The sequence below is a fragment of the Plectropomus leopardus genome, chromosome 7 (genome assembly GCF_026936395.1).
Source record: "Plectropomus leopardus strain MGB_pleo_1.0 chromosome 7, ASM2693639v1, whole genome shotgun sequence".
Taxonomy (NCBI): Eukaryota; Metazoa; Chordata; class Actinopteri; order Perciformes; family Serranidae; genus Plectropomus; species Plectropomus leopardus.
Window position 1 is genome coordinate 20,655,050 of NC_142182.1, and position 17,594 is coordinate 20,672,643.

At 39.5% G+C, this 17,594-nt stretch overlaps 1 protein-coding gene across 5 annotated transcripts in view; it reads right to left on the reverse strand.

Moving 5' to 3' along the window:
* Positions 1-2,536: 2,536 nt before the first annotated feature.
* LOC121949958 (suppressor of tumorigenicity 7 protein homolog) overlaps positions 2,537-17,594 on the reverse strand; it is a 74,575-nt gene continuing 59,517 nt past the window's right edge. For 2 of the 5 annotated variants that reach the window (XM_042495831.2, XM_042495827.2), the window contains 12 exons: positions 17,169-17,223; positions 16,373-16,488; positions 15,908-15,983; positions 14,272-14,426; positions 14,052-14,149; positions 13,647-13,776; positions 11,756-11,828; positions 9,827-9,929; positions 9,155-9,305; positions 8,933-9,025; positions 6,205-6,347; positions 2,537-3,010 (listed from right to left, as the gene is read on the reverse strand). In XM_042495831.2, the coding sequence (XP_042351765.1) occupies positions 2,915-3,010; positions 6,205-6,347; positions 8,933-9,025; positions 9,155-9,305; positions 9,827-9,929; positions 11,756-11,828; positions 13,647-13,776; positions 14,052-14,149; positions 14,272-14,426; positions 15,908-15,983; positions 16,373-16,488; positions 17,169-17,223 (1,289 nt within the window). In that variant the 3' untranslated portion in view covers positions 2,537-2,914. The remainder of the gene's footprint in view (positions 3,011-6,204; positions 6,348-8,932; positions 9,026-9,154; positions 9,306-9,826; positions 9,930-11,755; positions 11,829-13,646; positions 13,777-14,051; positions 14,150-14,271; positions 14,427-15,907; positions 15,984-16,372; positions 16,489-17,168; positions 17,224-17,594) is intronic. The other 3 variants (XM_042495828.2, XM_042495829.2, XM_042495830.2) reach the window with 3 other exon arrangements.

The window sequence follows — 17,594 nt, forward strand, 5'->3', positions numbered from 1 at the left end:
TGGTCCAGGTTGGCGCAGAACTGCAGGTCTGAAATTGTGGCTCTGCAGTTCGATGACGTGGTCTTGACACAGCTTCACTCCTCGTGTCTTCTTAATTGCTGCTGTTAAAAGTCGTCTGAATCAATGAACACAGTTAAGGAAGGATTTCAAGGACGAGCTTTCCAAATCAGCTTTCAAAGTAAATGCTTCAAGATAACATTCTGTGTAGGAAACGCACTCTGATTCACTGCAGCCTCTAAATTCAGAGCAAAAGTATTCATTAAATCAGACTGAGACAGATACTGCAGCCTGAAAACACGTTCAGTGTAATAAAGTTTAATGAAAATACCAGCATGTCACCAGTAAAACCTGCTGTTCTGTCACCAGAGGTGTAAATCATCTATTGTTTCTTCTCCTCTTTCACTTTATTTATTTACTCTTCAGTGTGTAAAAATGGATCTGTGAAGTCCTGTCTGACACAAGAGTCTGTAACCGACACTTCAACTGTTGCATCAACTTATCCCAAGTCGTCACGTTGCCGTTTTGCCATGGACTTATGCGTCTACATATTACACTCTAGTATCTGTCTGTCTGCTGTTGTTCCAGTGTTTACTGGCCCCAACTCAAATTGTTTCCTAAGTGACCGTCAAATAACAAAAAAGACAAAAAAGACTAAAAAGTTAACTGTCAAGAGAAAACAAACCAGTTTTAGCAACCTTTCTTTTTGCAGCAAACGGTGCAAAACATCCTCTAGCACAGTGATACTCAACTTATGGCCCAAGGACCAAATCTGGCCCTCTAAACATTTTCCAATTCACAATAAAGTGATTCACACTGGGAATTTTTTTTGTACTTTTCAGGTGCCAGAGTCGTAAAACAGCATCAAAATGTTGCTTGGTGATTGAAAAAGTGCGAGTGCAGGATCCCCTGCACGCCCCAAAAAGAAGTCCTAGATAAGCCCCTCATGTCCTAAAATCTGAAATGTCCTAAAATCCTAGAAATGTCCAAAACTCATTGAAACATTCCTAAAATCCCAGAAACAACCTTAAGTCCTAGACATATTCTCAAGTCCAAGAAATGTCCAAAAATCCTAGAAACACGTATTGGGCTTTTGCCCCCGGCCTCCTATCATTTTGCAAAAGTGGCCCCACAAGCGAAGCAAGTTGAGTATTCCTGCTCCAACGCCATCCAACTAATCTGTTTCCAGAATAACTGAAATGTTTGCTTGAGTTTCAGCTCATAAATGTTGTCTTTCCTTCTCCACCATTTTCTCATGAGTTCCTGAATGGTACTGTGCACATGCAACTCTCAGCTAACATCAGAGGGAAGTGAGACGGCTCGCTCCTTCGCTGCTTCCTTCACCAACTCTGGAAAAAACGATGAGCTTAATTATTTTTTTTATCATTTTATCTGATTGGACAAATGAGTTGCTAGATTTAGTAGCACAACGTGGTTTTACTTGTTCCCGGCAATGGAGCAATCCTCATAGTTGAGATCTGAAGTCTGCATTAATGTTTGTTAAAATCACTTTATCATTCCCTGGTAATGCAATTTAAGATCTGACTGATTTAATAACTCTGACACAAATAATGCGAAGTGTTTGCTGTCTGTATTTGACTACACATCTCATGCAAGTTTCAAGGGTCTCCCAAAAGGTTTTCATCAGAAACACATGAAAACCACGTCCGCCTACAACAGGAGAAAAAATATGTCCAAATTCTTAAAGTAAAGAAGCTTAATTTTAAATAATATTTTCTGTGATTTATAATATACACGAATTGTAGTAAATGTGATTAAAATCTAAAAAAGTTCTGGTCGTTTATAGTAGATTTTGTGTCAAATTCAGAATGAAATGTTTTTAAAATAGATTTTAACCCTTTGAAACGAAAAAAAAAAGAAATTAGTAAAAAGTTAGAAGAAAATTACATTAAAATAAGAAAAAAAATTAGGAAAAAAACAATAAATACATACATGCATACATAAATAAATGAAAGAAAATGGAATTTAGAAAAATACATTTTTTCTTTAACTTTAAATAATTATTGTGAGAGTTATAAACATAGCTTTCTGGAAATTTTACCTTGTTTTTTTTGATAATTTCTAACAATCCCCACCATCTAATTTTCAGGTAATTTCCTGATCACCTTTTACTATGGTTTCTTGTCAAGTTGCTAATTATGTTTTTTCATTTGTCTTTGAAAGGAACAAATACAATTTCCTCAGGTTTCAGAGGTTTTCAATGGTTGTGAAAGATGTCTAAAAGCAGCACTAGAGGGCCGATGTTGATCCAGGTGTTAAATGGATAACCAAAGTTAAGATTCCTGATTCCCTCAGCATCACTTCAGAAAGAAGCAGCGGGAGGATGCAGTAAAACTCTTCGTCTCCCTGTGGAGTGAGATGTTAGTTTGTGAAAGAAAACACACATTAGAAAATACCAAAGATGCAAAAGTTTCCACAGAAAAACGACGAAAACCTACCAGGTTGTTGCTGATGATGTCGCTCCGGCCGAGGCAGTTAAACTGCAGCGCCTGAATCAAAGTGGCGGGAACAAGCCGGCTTGCAGCAATACACAAAAAGTCCTTTATTGTATTTTTTTGTCTTTTCACGTTTTTTTAATGATGGCAATTGAACACCTCTTTTTGTACAACAAAAGAACAGCTTTAAATGATTGAAAACCCAAAAAATGCAAACATATCAAATAAAGTCAAAACCAATTCTGGATTCAGTTGTTTTGCCTGTTTGTTTCATGCCTCCTCCTGTCGCCTTCAGTTTGGGTTGAACTCGCTAATCTTGGCACAAAGGTGTGTCAGTCCAGTCCAACGCAGCATTCTGGGTTTCAGTTCAGCTGTTTCTGTCTGCATGGAGGTCGGCTCCGGGTCCTGGTCCTGGTCCTGGTCCTGGGTCTGTTTCTGAGTCTGGTCCGGTCCGGTCGGGGTCAGATGCGGGTGAGCTGGTGCCAGAGGCTGGACGGCAGGATGCTCTCCACCTTCTCCATGATGAAGTTCAGAGGAGCGAACAGCGTGCTGAGAAACTACAGAGAGCAAAACAACAACAGTCACACACACATGAACTCCACTGCAGCTCCACAAAACACAACCTCGCTTACTCCATCTGCTCGCTTCTCTCTGTCACAGATTAGATTTTATCAAATTATTAAAGTATTCAACTTTATTTTGGAAAAAAGGGCATCACAAGTTTCCAGAGCACAGATGTTTTCAATTTGCTAATTTTGTCAAAATTTTAAAAAACTAATATATTAAGTTTAAAATAATACAAAACATCAAAGATGAGAAGCTAAATCCAGAGAATGTTTCCATTTTTCCTTCATAAACTATTAAACGTAATAATCAATTTAAGCATCAAAGTTCATTTTACACTTTAATATAATAATTACAACACACGGCCCACTTACTGTCTTTTATAGAAACTTTAAACCTCAACTAACCGTCTGCATCAGCCAAAAAAGGAAGACAGTTAACAAAAGAGGACTACTGATGAAGACCATGTGATACAGTTGAAAGATCAAAATAATTAAAAGCTTGTACGTGGACCTTGAAGCAAGACTGTTGTTTTTTTTTTTTAAATGATTTCAAATGTATCTTTAAATTTAGTTTTTCATTTTTTATGTACTTATTTATTTAGTATTTTTTTATGAATTTATCATTTATGTGTTCATATAGTTTCCAATTTATTCATTATTATTATTATTTACTGAGTCATTTAATTTATTTATTTTTACAGCTTTAGTCCTCAGCAGATGCTGGCATCATACCAGATAATGTGACTATCTTGCTGTTCCTGATAAATTACATCGAAAATTCATTCTGCTGAGTGTCAGAATTCTGGAGACTAAAGTTTCTTACTAAAAAAAATGTGTCCCATGCCCGTTTTTTCGTATTTCTTTTACCCCCAAACTAGATGAAGGTTCACACTTCTTCTGACTGCGGCTGTGAGTAATGTTCAGCTCGCCGTCAGGTCTCGTCCTCAGGTTGGTGTTTTGGCAACAACCAGCAAAGAGGAGGCTCAGAGGAGGGGAGGTTAGAGGGTAATAGGGGCTCCACCAGAGCAACAGCGGGTCATAGAGGTTCCCAGTTTGTCAGATGGCAGATAAAAGCCATGACAGTCTCCTCTCCACCTGCATGTGTCGGCCAGGTAGACGGAGGTTTGCATGTTTGAGAAGTCGCAACGTCTGCCTCACACATCGTATCACACATCTCAGCTCCAGCTTCAAAGAGCACTTCAAAGTAACGGTGTGTGTCCCGTGTGTCTGAACTGCGTGGGCGGTCCCCTAGGAGAGACCGTCCTGTAATCCAAAAAGTCGGGGCGCACCATTCTGATACACCTGATCACCGTCGCCACCGACATCATGAAGAGGATCAGGGCCACAGGTTGACCACCTCATGAAAAAATGTCAATGCTGCACATACTCCATCTCAACATGCAGATTACCAGCAAGTTTGCAATGAAAGTGTAAGATTTGCACAAGCACCCGAGTGTCTGCTAATGATGTGCTGGGCCTTTGAAATACCTGACATGCAGTATAAATATACTTACAGCAGTGTTTACCTTGTTTAGTAGTGAAACAATTTTACTGAGGGAAATACAGGGTGCCATCAACACATCAGCTAAACTTAAGCTAATGCATTAATGCACCCAGGAGGAGAAGTTAGTAAATTACAGAACAAAAAAACAAACAGCCACTCTCAATAAATATTTAATATCTGCCATGTAAACTGGCAACTAAGATTCACTGCATTTAATGCACGGAGATAAACATTAGAAAGTTGCTTTATGTGCTGGTCAGAGGTGAATAAACTGCAGGGTGAATATAGTGTGTGTGTGTGTGTGTGTGTGTGTGTGTGTGTGCAGGTACGGTAGATGGTATCTGCTGATATCGTCACATCAAGGGGGAGAGATGAGCTAAGGCACATTCCAGGTGAGCAGCACAGTGCTGCAGGCTGCAGGTAGGGGCGGGGGAGGCGGCGCCCTCCACTGGCTGCTCTGAGTACAGGCGGGAACGCTGAAGGTGGCTGTGTTTAGTAGTGAAGCTGGGAGAGGACTTTTAACCGCAGCAGGTACTGTAAAAAATAATGATCCGACTGCCTCTAAACTTTGATAAATGTCCTTCTCTCGGTTGCATGCGTGCGGCAAAACCTGCAGATTTAATTCACTGACACAACAGCTGAGTGAATGTGTCGATGACTTGGTGCAGCAGTCAGTTTAAGGATTGCTATACCAGGCTGGTGGAGATAGTCAGAATGTCTTAACAGTTTGGTATTTTAATTTGTCCTTTATCTTTTTATTCTGTCTTGATCCTGCTTAATATTGCTATTAATATTCTGTGTTTACGTGTTTGCTTTTGTTCTTTAATTGTATTTTTTAATTTATTTTTTAATAGTTTTAATCTCTGTTTCTCATTAACGTCCGTTTTCCTTCTAATATGTTTTTGCCTCTGATATTGTTTAATTCTACTTTAATTTTAGTCTGGCCTTATTTTGGCATTATTATTAAGCTTTAACAGTTATATTGCCCCTGTAAGAAACCCTTCTTACTTGTACTTTGCTTTGTTTGTCAAAGCACTTTGTAGCTCTGTTTTTAAAGGTGCCATATAAATGTATTATTATTATTATTTTCATACCCTAATACAGAGTTAATACACTTAAAAAAAATACATTTCTATGCCTTTTCCTTGACTTTGGGGCAAATTTTGCAAGTTTTAAAGAGCATACACTCTAGAACAACCATCGCTACTCCTTACCAATTGTTTTTCGTTACAATGTAACATTGCACACAGCCGGAAGTTAAAACTGTACAATGTAACAGTTTGCGAATGACAAAGAAAGAGGGGATTTTTATGAAAGTATCCAATGCAATAACAGATAATGCTGTAATTTTGGAGCTCCGACACATGGAGGTTCAAAACACAAAGTTTATCCTGAATGTGGTGTTGGAGGAAAGGTCACAGGGTTATTCAAATAATGGCAATCTGCCATTTAGATTGATATTGATATTGTGAGCAAAACAGACATTTTGACCCGAGGGTGGCACATGAAGAAGGTCAGAGGTTAGATATATTTTTCCCATCCAGCGGAATTTATGTTAATGAGCCGATTAAGTTTTTAGCTTTAAATTGATTTTTGCTGCGATATGCTGCAGCAAAAATCAAAGTAAAGACGTTACTCAGTGTGTGTGTGTATGTGTGTGTGTGTGTGTGTGTGTACTCACAGCTTTAGCAAACACTCCCATGAGTTCAGGGAACTGGTGTGTAAGCAGAGCCAGCATGGCGGTGAAGGAGCAGAGACCGGCTGTGAAGAGGATGAAGAAGGGCAGCTCCTTCTTAGGGTAGACTGATACCTCGTGAAACACTGCTTCCACGTGAGACACGCACACACGCACACAGACACACACACAGACACACACACAAAAACAAACACACACACACAAAAACAAAAACATTATTAGTTTAGACATATAGTACATCACATACATCTGAAAATGTAATTTATTGTCTGCACATTAGTTTTGTAACCAATTCTGTACAGTCAGCTCTGATCACTTACTCCTGGTTATCACATTAATACTTTAATCAGAATATACTATACTGTCAACAATGTATTTATAGGTATTCTATGCTGAAAATGTCAGATAATGTTTGTGAACGGTATTTCAGCATTTTTTTTCTGCACTATGTTTGGAACTTTCCTAAGCAAGACAACTTTATTTATAGAGCACATTTCATGACATAGTAACACAATATGCTTAACATTAAAAAAACAGAGGATCGTGGAAAGAACATCAAGAAAGTGCCATGCAATGGCATACAATGACAATAACATTTATGAATACATTCCCATAATACCCCATCACACACTTTCACTACTGTTTATGAGTCTGAGAGAAGAGACGGTTTCACACATACACACAAGGTTCGCCTCCACACAAGCACACACACGTACACGTTAATATTAATGATTTGCCTGAGAAAACGGGGTTTTGAGCTTAGCTTCTAAAGTAGATACAGTATTTACCAGTCCCTCCCGGATTTCGTGTTTTTGTGATTGTTCCGGCCTGAAATGCCTCATTTCGTGGCAGTTTTTCATACTAATTTCAATGCAAGTCCCGAATATTTTTTATATCTATATTGGATGCACATCATGATATGATGCATTTTCAGAACAAATACATAAAATAAAACAAATATATATATAAGATATATAAATATAAAAAAAAAAAAAAAAAAACCTGGCTGGTCCAAAGTTTTAGAAAACGCAGTGATTGACTGGACGAATAGGCCACATAACAGATAAGAGAGCAAGAACGAAGTGCACCTCACAGCTTCACTATGAAAGACTTGGGGATCCCGACTCAGAGAGTTTCAGTATCAGGTGAGGGAGAGCCCGTCAGCCTGGTGCGCCTACAACAGCTTGACAGCGGTTTTGACCCTTTATAGTTTGTAACGTTAGAAAACTTCAACACTTGCTCGATACAATAATCTGTATCCAGAGTTCTGGACCACTCTCTTAAAGTGATAGTTCAGGATTTTTGAAGTGGGGCTGTATGAGATACTTATGTATTGTCAGTGTATTACATATAGTAGCTGGCGGTCGGCACACTCCCGGTTTGCAGAAACAGATGACACTCCTACAAATTGATAAGCTCACTGACTAATAAAGGGAAAGAAAAAGTCATCCACCTGATGGATGTATTTAACCAAGTAACCACACATACAATTTTAATGTAAATGCAATTCTAAGAAAAATATTTTCTGACCAAGTATGTTAAAAAGTAAAAGATAGGGAATAACTTAAATTTCAGATTGTTTTGGTGCAACTTAACTGACAAACTTCCTCTGCTGTTAAAAGGGAGACTTGCAGTGTGATTGTATGCACACAGGCATGTCTGATCAGGTAACATACAGTTCTGTACAGGATCTCACATCCAAACATACAGTATATGAACCATACTGCTCCTGTGTCAGAAGAAAAACACTGCTGCTGCTGCAGCCATTAATATATTGTCATTCATGTGTCAGTTGTGTTTAATGAGGCTGTTATTTATAATCAGTTAAAACCTCAGTTTTTGTCTGAAGAGAAAAAAAAGTTACGTTAATTCTTCAAATATATTCAGGGAAAAGCAGTAATATAACACACACACACACACACACACACACACACACACACACACACACACACACACACACACACACACACACACACACACACACACGCACACACACACACACACACACACACACACTCAGCACAGTGTGTGTTGCTGCTGGTGGCTGGAAGCCAACTTAATCAAGTGAAGGTTTGTGTGTGAAGACAGACGAGCTGCTGAGCAGACAGCACGACGACACACACTCCACATAATGCACACACACATTATGTGTCCTCAGCACTAAGGAGGGAGTTTGTCTCATAACAGCTACTAATGAAACATTTAACTGCACATTTTGATGTGCCAGACATTAAAATTAACATCGTTATTCTAAATGAAAAGACTAATAAATAAATAATAAATAATAATAAATACGAACAAATAATCACACTTTCTCCAAAAGAATAAAGTCAAGACTTAAACAAACTATGTATCTTCTACAAACCAACAACTCTTCGTATCTTTCTGGACAAAATTAACCGCCAACACCGCAGTGAATGAACGATGCCACTGCAACCACTAGTAACACTACACATTAACACTGTTTGACTTAATTTCACCAGTCACCAGCTGCACCAACACAACCACTGAAGTTGTGTTGGCGAAGGGTGATGTGTCTCGGCCGTCCGCTCGTGTTCAAATCAACAAAACGCATGTTAATACCAGGTGTAAACAGGCTCTCAGAGTAACCTTTTTAACAAACAATACAGACCATATCTTTTTTGTTTTTGTACTGCACAAATACACCTTGTGTTTGTGTAAAAATGTGTGTTTATGTCAGAGCGTCTCTTACTGGGTAGCAGCTCTCTGTCGGCCGTCTCTGTGCAGATGGGGTATGGATAGAACAGGTGACCTTTCTCCAGAGGATATGGGATCATTCTGAACGCTGCAAACACACAAGAACACAAGGTTTTAATTAACAAAGGGTTGCGGATGGCTAATTACGTCTTTAATAATTAACAGTGAAGTTCCATGTGGGAGTGTGTGTGGTAACTGTGAGTGTGTGTGTACTCACTGCCCTCCCAGGTGCAGTGTAGCAGGTTGAGCGCCCCCTCTACTCTTTTCCAATGCTGCAGGTGGAAGAAGGCGTAGGCGATGGCCTCGCTGTCTCCCCTCTTCAGGATGTGCTCCGGAGGAAGAATCAGACTCTTCATCTCCAGCAGATACTGAGGAGGAGGAGGAGGAGGAGGAGGAGAAGGAAGGAACAAAGACAGATTAAGTGACAGCAGTCATTCTGAATTTGACACAAATGGTAAACTAAATGTAGCTGAGTGTAGAAAAGAAACTGCATGTAAATGGGCGCATATAACTCAACCATAACCTGATTAAACAAACCAACGCTGCACCCACTTCAGCGACCTTTTTACACAAAATATTAAGTAATAATCAGCATGACTTATGTCTGACTTACACTAAAAAATTGTAAACTGTGTTTGACATTATTGACAAATAATGTCTCTGTTATATAACATGTCCTGCTCAGTATGTATGTTGATTGTTTACTGAAGTTTGACCTCACTGTTAACAGAAATTGATTCTTGTCAGAACATAGTCACAGCCAATTTCATTTCACATAAACACTTTAACACCTTTACTGATGGGTGGCGAGTATGTGTTCGCAGTATGACTTCAGCAGCTGTGTTGTGTGTATGTGTGTGTGCTTATTGTGAGTATACACGTGTCTCACTTTGGGGACGTGAGGGTTGAACTCCACCGCTCTGTGGATGGCTTCTACTGCGTTCATCTCTGCTGTGCTCAGTCCTCGCCTGGATGCTGCTTCTGGAGAGAATCTACACACATGTGCATGCACACAAACACACACGTCAGTAATCCCACTTGGGATTACACATCACCATATGATCAAAGTGTTTGAAAAAAACTCCCATGGTGCCGGATAACGACGTCCAAATCCAGACGACTCACACATCACTAACCAGCTGCTCTGTGTAAGAACGTCACATATGCAAATCCCCAACATGTAAAAGAGTGCCTGTTTCTCCAGTACATCTCCAACTGATGCTTTTTTCATTTCAGGCTGAATATGACTGATTTAATGCTGAGCGGACAGGGGATGTATAAATGGATTATTAGTGGGAATAATCATGCCATCCGGGCAAAAAGAATTATGATTCATGATACTGCGTCCTGGTACCAGGGCTCATTGTAGCCTTTTTTCCCATCATTCTTTTTGACAAACTTAGCTTTTCATGATTTATGCTTCAAAAATATCGCAGGTAATTACTAAACAATGTGACTATATACAGGGTGAGAGAAATCACAATGACGGCTATCATACTCTATCTGTGTTTGGGTGCAGATTTGTGGGGATTTTTGTTCACATTGTGATGCTCTAAAGCATTCAGATGTTTCCTTTAGGTAAAGCTTTCTGTTTGCTGAGATCATTATCAGGTAAAAACAGGCACAGCTGGTTCAGAGCTGAGACCAGTGATGTGGCTGAGAGATTATTTTATCTATGATATTTATTATCACCACACCACAGATCTATATTCACCTATTCACTAAGCACTTTGCATGTTGCTGTGACGCAACCCATCGTTTTAGTTTGTTTTGTTAAAACTATCTATATTTTCTTCTCCATGTCTTCTTAGGGGCTTCATTGTAATCACTTCACATTTACATGTGAATTAATACATTTAGCACATTTTTGTACATTTACCTTACATTTTGTGAAGAAACAAAATACGAAAAACAAAATATACTGTATGTATATTCTGTGTGTGCCAAACAAATATTCATACATACACACAAACTGGTGCTCATAACTAACTAATGATATTTGTTTATCATCTGTTTTTTAATAGCATTTTAAAATCTATTACGTGTTTTACACATTTTCAGTTCCTTTTGTTTTGCATTTATTCTAATATTTGTTTTTGTAAACATACAAGTTCTTCTTTGTTAATACTGACTTGTTAAGTTTGAAAAACTTATGGACACAGACTGGAAGCATCTTTTCTTTTTACCAAATCTCTAAATTTGAGAGCATCTGATGTTATCAATAATTTGTTGGTTGGTTATCAATAATCATCCCTATTTATGATTGCTATAGTTCTCTTCTGTGGCAAAAAAAGGATGTGTGTTTGTTAATTATCTATTTATTTATGTATGTATGATGTATAGAACTATAAAATAATAAGATTAGAATAAAATCATACATCCTTCCAACCCAAGTTTGAAATAAAAATTAACATAATAGGGACAAAAAAATAAACAATAAACAACAAATATAAACACTGTGTGTGTGCACATACATCTAAGTTAAAATGGAAAGTCCGGAATTTTTTTGTAAGTTTTTTAAAAGCTATCTCCATGGTTTACTGTGCACCACCATTAAATATTTTACAGTCATAAATAACACTGTACCTCCGGCTGACAGGAGTGCACTGACGAGACCGAAGCACTCACAATAACACTAATCAACCCTCGAGGCAGCTCTGCACCAAAGAGCTAAGTAACTGCTAACCCACTCTCGCTACAGCAGCTATTCTCTCCTTACACTGAACACGTCCTCCGGCCATTTTCAGCTCTTAAATAGCAGAGCAGGTATGTTGAGCCTCCTGTATGAGCATTGTAGCTGAAGAAAAGTGATACTCACTTGTCCGATACCGCCCTGGCTTTGAGCAAGGCTGCTGTGTAGCATATTGTTGCAGATTTGGGTAAGCTAATATCTGTGGAGGAGACACAAAGCAGACATGGACAGAGAGGAGGGGGGTGTTTAGGAGAAGTTTGAAATTACAGGTGATAGTTAGAGGGGAGCTGCTTTTAAAAATACTTTCGCAGCCCAGAGGATTTTCTAAACAAAGATAATGAGTTTGGGTTTCATTGCTTTGGGGGTATTTAGGTACTGAGTTTTTCTCTTTTCCAACAGTTCAGTGTGATATGCCTCTTTTTTTACTGATGTAAGCACGACTCCAACACTGAGGCTGAGATACCCTGTGGAGCATTAAGGTGGATGGATAAAAGATAGTAACTGTAACAGCTTTACTACTGTGGAAACACCTGTTGTGCTCCATCCTAAAAGATGAATGTATGTATGCCTCTGTGCAGTTTCTGTGGTACCGTCTACCAACTCCTGCATCCCTGTCCATTTTAATATCACTAAGTGCAGTTTCACAAATCAATGATATTTCAACAATTTATTTTGTGGATTTTATGGGCAGTTTTTCTGATAATGAAATAAAAGGAAAAAAATAAACATTTGTTATGTACGACAGCCGAGACCATCTGCGCTTGCAATTCGTTTTTTAATACTGTTAGATCATGGTAAATGGTAAATGGACTGTACTTGTATAGGGCCTTTTTAGTCTTACTGACCACTCAAAGTACTTTCACACTACAGGCTACCGTACAAGGTGCCACCTGCTACTCAGCAATCATTCACACGCACTCACACACCGACGTGGCATCAGGAGCAATTTGGGGTTCAGTATCTTGATCAAGGATACTGTGACATGTGGCCTGGAGGAGCCAGGGATCTTTTCTTGGTTGTTTTCTTCCTCTTCTACTTCTTCTTGGTCTTGTTCTTCTACACTTCGTGTACTGAATTAGTTAAATTTTCTCAATAATATTGAAAAAAAAAAACAACCCAAAAACTTATTATAAATTATATTTCTAGCAGCTTAAAGGCTTCAGAGTAGGTGGAACCACTTTGCCCAAATCAAAAAAGTTAAATTCTAATTAAACGCTTTGGGGCATGTAAACACACGTCTCATCAGACCTTATTATGCGTCCATGTAAACAGGTAATATTCTAATTATAATGACTTCAAGCCGACTGAAGAAATATTGTTACTGTCATGACTGTCAGGAAGGCGTTAATGTGTAGTTTTTGGCAGCTTAGATCAGTTGCTACAGTTGTCTAGATGCCATCTATGTGTGCAGGCACCTGATCCCTGATAAACATTATCAGTAAAAAGTGGAAACAACCAATTCTTTTTTCATTTTGTGATCTCAAGATAAGGGCATAATTATAAAATAAGTAAATAAAAATAAATAAATAATTGCAAGCACAGCTGTTCTCAGCTTTCATGGCTATGAAAGTACAGGTCTGCATTATTACATTTCACAATTTCTATGTTCAAAACAAACATTAACCAGTCTGTAGAAAAACAGGAAAGTTATTTAATCCTTTGAAACCCAAGTAAATTGGCTTGATTTCTTAAAAAAAAAAAAAAAAACATGGGATGGAGGCAATCAGCAACGAAAGAAGAAAGGATGCAAAAGTTATCAAGAAATTAGAAACAAGAAGAGAAAATTACCTGTAAAAAAACAAAGAAAAGAGAGAGAAAAAGGTTTGACATTTTAAATACTTCTGTAAGGTGCCTGAATGCAGCAAAAGCAAAGTGATGCTGCTCCAGGTCTCAAAGGGTTTAACACCGTTACTGAACCTTTAAGTGGGCTCACCTCACAAAATCATTCACTTGCAAAGTACAGTTCAAATTTGCCGTCATACATAAAAGCATTAAACTGTTCGTTTGAGTCTCTCACCGTCGTACTTGGCCAGAACAGCCTGGACATCGGCGTAGTTCTGGAGCTCTAGTAGCGACTCCAGCAGGTTTTCGTGGATGTTGAACATACTGAGGAGAGGGAACTCCTTCATTAACTGGAAAACACACAACTGTTGTTACATGTAATACCGGACAGGGGGCCACACATGCACAGTCAGCAGACAAGAGCTTTGGGTCATCATTATGCAGTTACAGAACACTGTCTAGTTAAAGCCGTGTAATCTCAGTGAATGTCTGACATGTCGTGTCATCTCCTGACAGCCGTAATCACACTGAGAGCTTTTCATGTCATCAGAATCAAAGAACAACCTCCTGTCAGTCGTGTGTGTGTGTGTGTGTACGTGTGTGTGTGTGTGTGTATTCTTCTGGCAGGCTGTATACTTACATCTCTCATCATTTTTACAGCTTCTCTTGTTCGGCCAAGTTTCCTGGAACACATGGCCAGTCTTCTTTTTATGTACACCAATACATTGGTGTCTCTTCCTGGTGGACGCACACAAACACATAATGTAACACACACAAACTACTTTCTATTGTCCACTGTTGTCCATATAATGAAATTATGGCAAGCATGATGGACCAGTTTCCCACACGCTCATACTCACTGTGCTGAGCTTCATATTGTGTACCGTGATGTTGGAGCTGTTGGCTGCGCCGATAGCAGCCCTCTCCGGCTTTTAGCGCCTGTTTAAACAAACGTTCAGCCTCCATGATGGTTGTTGCTTCTTCCTCTGCCAGCAGGATGTACGCTGTCGCACAACTACAGGAGGAGAGGAGAGGAGAGGAGAGGAAAGGAGGACCGGGATCTGTTAACCAGGAAATTACAAACTAACTCATTCTCATATCCTCATTCATTAATTTACCAACTCAATATACAAGGTGTCTTGTTTGTCTACACAGCGTGGCATCTCGGTGCTATAAAACTGCTTTTACGCTTCATGTATTGGTAAGAAGCATCTGACAGAGCACTGATCAAAGAAGTTTGCCTCTGAGTCAACGGGCTGTCACGGCCTTGATATGAGCTGAAAGCATTGCTACAATTCCTCTGCAGTGACTTTGTAGTCACAGATGTGACTAAAAATAAACTCACGCTCCCATGAAAACAACTCGTCTTCCCCTATGAATGATGCAGGTACACAGACGGCCAATCTGTGATGAGATGCATCATCCCTCCCACCAACAAAACCTGCAGTTTACTATCTTTCAGGTTCTTCCATATGGAAGTCTGCTGACTTGAGGACAGCATTGGGATTGGGATCTCGGAGCAGGCAGCCAAAAGACAATCTGTGAGTTCTGCAATTTGCTGGAAGACAGTAGATGTCATTTATGAAATGCTAGTACATCTGTGAGTAGATTTGCACATAAAACACCTTGGTTATAAAAACCTACACCGGATAGATGAGTGTGGGAAACTCTGATTTGATTTTAGGTACGTGTGTATGTTTATGAATGTCAATCAAGCATAAATTGACAGCACACGCCCACTAGTCAGCAATTAGCATACATCCGTGCTGATGAATAGCCATATAAGGAGGTGATAATTACTATGGATAGGTGTATCCTGTCAAACACGCTGCAAACAAAGAAAGAAAGAAAGAGAGAAAAACTTTTCTGAGTTTTAAGTTATTTTGGAGTAAGTAAAGTTAGGAATTGTTTTTTGTTTTTTTCTGTTGGTGGTGGTGTTCGGGGGTTCGGGCAGGCCGGGTTATAATTTCTCACTATTCCATCGGGCTTGAATTGGGTCGGCTTCTTGCAGTAGCGTTTCTGTATTTTCTTTTCATTATGAAACTGTTGTGAACCGTCACGTGTTTAAATGGCATTTTGGCAGGAGTTTTAATAGACTAAATCGAGAAGGAAAGTGAAATAGAGTGGGGAGAGAAAAGGAAAATGACATAACAACCGGTGGAGAGAGGGCACGCATTCAAGAGAGGGACGGAAAATGAGAGGAAGAGAAAGGAGGGCTGCAAGGTGGATTGGTTGGCACTGTTTGCTTCTGCTACTCCAGCAGTGGGAGAGATGTGTGTAATATGCAGCCCAGAGTGGTAATAATCTGCGTGCTGCATCGTCATGGATTGTCAAATTAAAAATTGCAGGGCACGTCATACGTTCTCAGGACTCCCTTTTTTACTGGGTGTAATCATTAATTGTCACTGCTATCAGCACAGATGAATTAACATATTCATAGAATTTTAAAAAACAAACAGCAACACAGAGAGGAAACTATAGAGGAAGTGAACTCACTCTTCGAGCTCCAGAGCTTCATGTGCTGCAGAGATGCGAGCCTGTGGGTTCCTCTCTCTCCATGCCTTCTGCATAACTGCCACCAAACAAACACACATAGAAACATATTTAAAGGCCCAACTTTGTATAAAAAGATAAAAATCATGTTTTCCCACCACACACAGCTCTCATGTGCAGCGTTTTGTTTTGGTTAGTAACTTCCTGTAGGAGGCAAACTGAAAAGACTAAGTGCTTGAAGACACAACAACATCTAGTGGATTTTTTTAGCATTACATAAACCGAAAGGTAGAGATGGCTCAATCAGGTTGGGTTGAATTCAACACAGTTTTCATTAAGATATAGAGAGTTAAAATGTGCTCTACCAAACAGCTGAGCAGGACTTTAAAAGGTTGAACGACTGGGAAAAACAGTAATACCTGTACTAAAAATTAAGATGTTGTACTTTATGTGCAAGTGTTTGCTTACTGGCGTCAGCAGGCCGGAGGTGGTCTGAGTCACAGGTAAAGAAGGTCTGGTGGTCTTGTGCCGACAGGTTCATGTCGTAGTATGTCAGCGGCTCTCGACCTGTTACCCACGTATATCTGAACACACGCACAGAAATTCATAACCAGCAGCAGACAAAGTGAGAGAATGAAAGACCTGAGCTAATTTAGTTGCTCAGATGTGAGCAAGATGTCGTTCAGATAACAGTAAATGAGTCATGGGCTGTGCTGGCATAATGGGTTTTGTACTTGAATGAGATTGGCCCAAGTTAAGAGCTGGAGCTCAACATGCCGGTTAATAGGTAGAGAACATGACGAGATAATTACAACATAAGAAATGGAAAAAAATGGAGGATGACACATGGAAGAGAGAATAAAAGGCAGAATGACAGAGAACTAAAACTGAAGAGAACAAACCAAAAGGGAGGAAAGATAAAGAAACGTGAAGGGAGAAGAATAGATGACAAGATGCACAGGGAGAAAAGAGGAGGGAGGATAAGGAATGAAAGATGATCCAAAGAGAAAATAAATGGCGTGAAGACAAAGAGGAGAGAAAATGAGGAGAAAACACCAAACAGATAAAAGAATGCAAGGTGCAAAAAAAAAAAAGAAAGAAAAGAAACAGCATATCAAAGACAGATGAGGAAAAAAAAGAGTATAGACACGAGAAAGAGTGATTAGGAAAACAAACATACAGATCAGAGAGAGGGAGGAAAGAGAGAGACAGTGGAGCCTCCAGAGGGTTTTCAGATGCAGGTTGCTCAGCTGCTGTCACTCACCGATTATATTCGGCTCCACGAAATAAATTCAGCGGATTTCTCCATACTTTACATTCTGCAGGAAGGAAAGAGAGAGAGAGAGAACAACACTGGTGATCAGTGTCGGGGGTAAAGTTGACACTGAGCCTCCTCGCCACACTTCAAAGGGCTCGACTGTGCTTTCTGCCATCCGCCCTGCAGCTGCCTGACTGGCTATCGACCTCTTTGAGAGCACAGCTGACAGGCAACGGGCCTAAAAACTCCTCAGTGACCAAAACATGCTTCTGCCCAAACTCTTAATGCTGTCAGGAAACCGAGTCTGTGTTTTGGCTAACGGCACTGAACAGGGGTCTGTACCATGAAGCAAGCTCAGCAGAGCCAGACTCTCTTTTGCTGAGGTGGCCTGACAAACCTTAAAGCCTCAGTCAGAGATAATGGTACCACGAA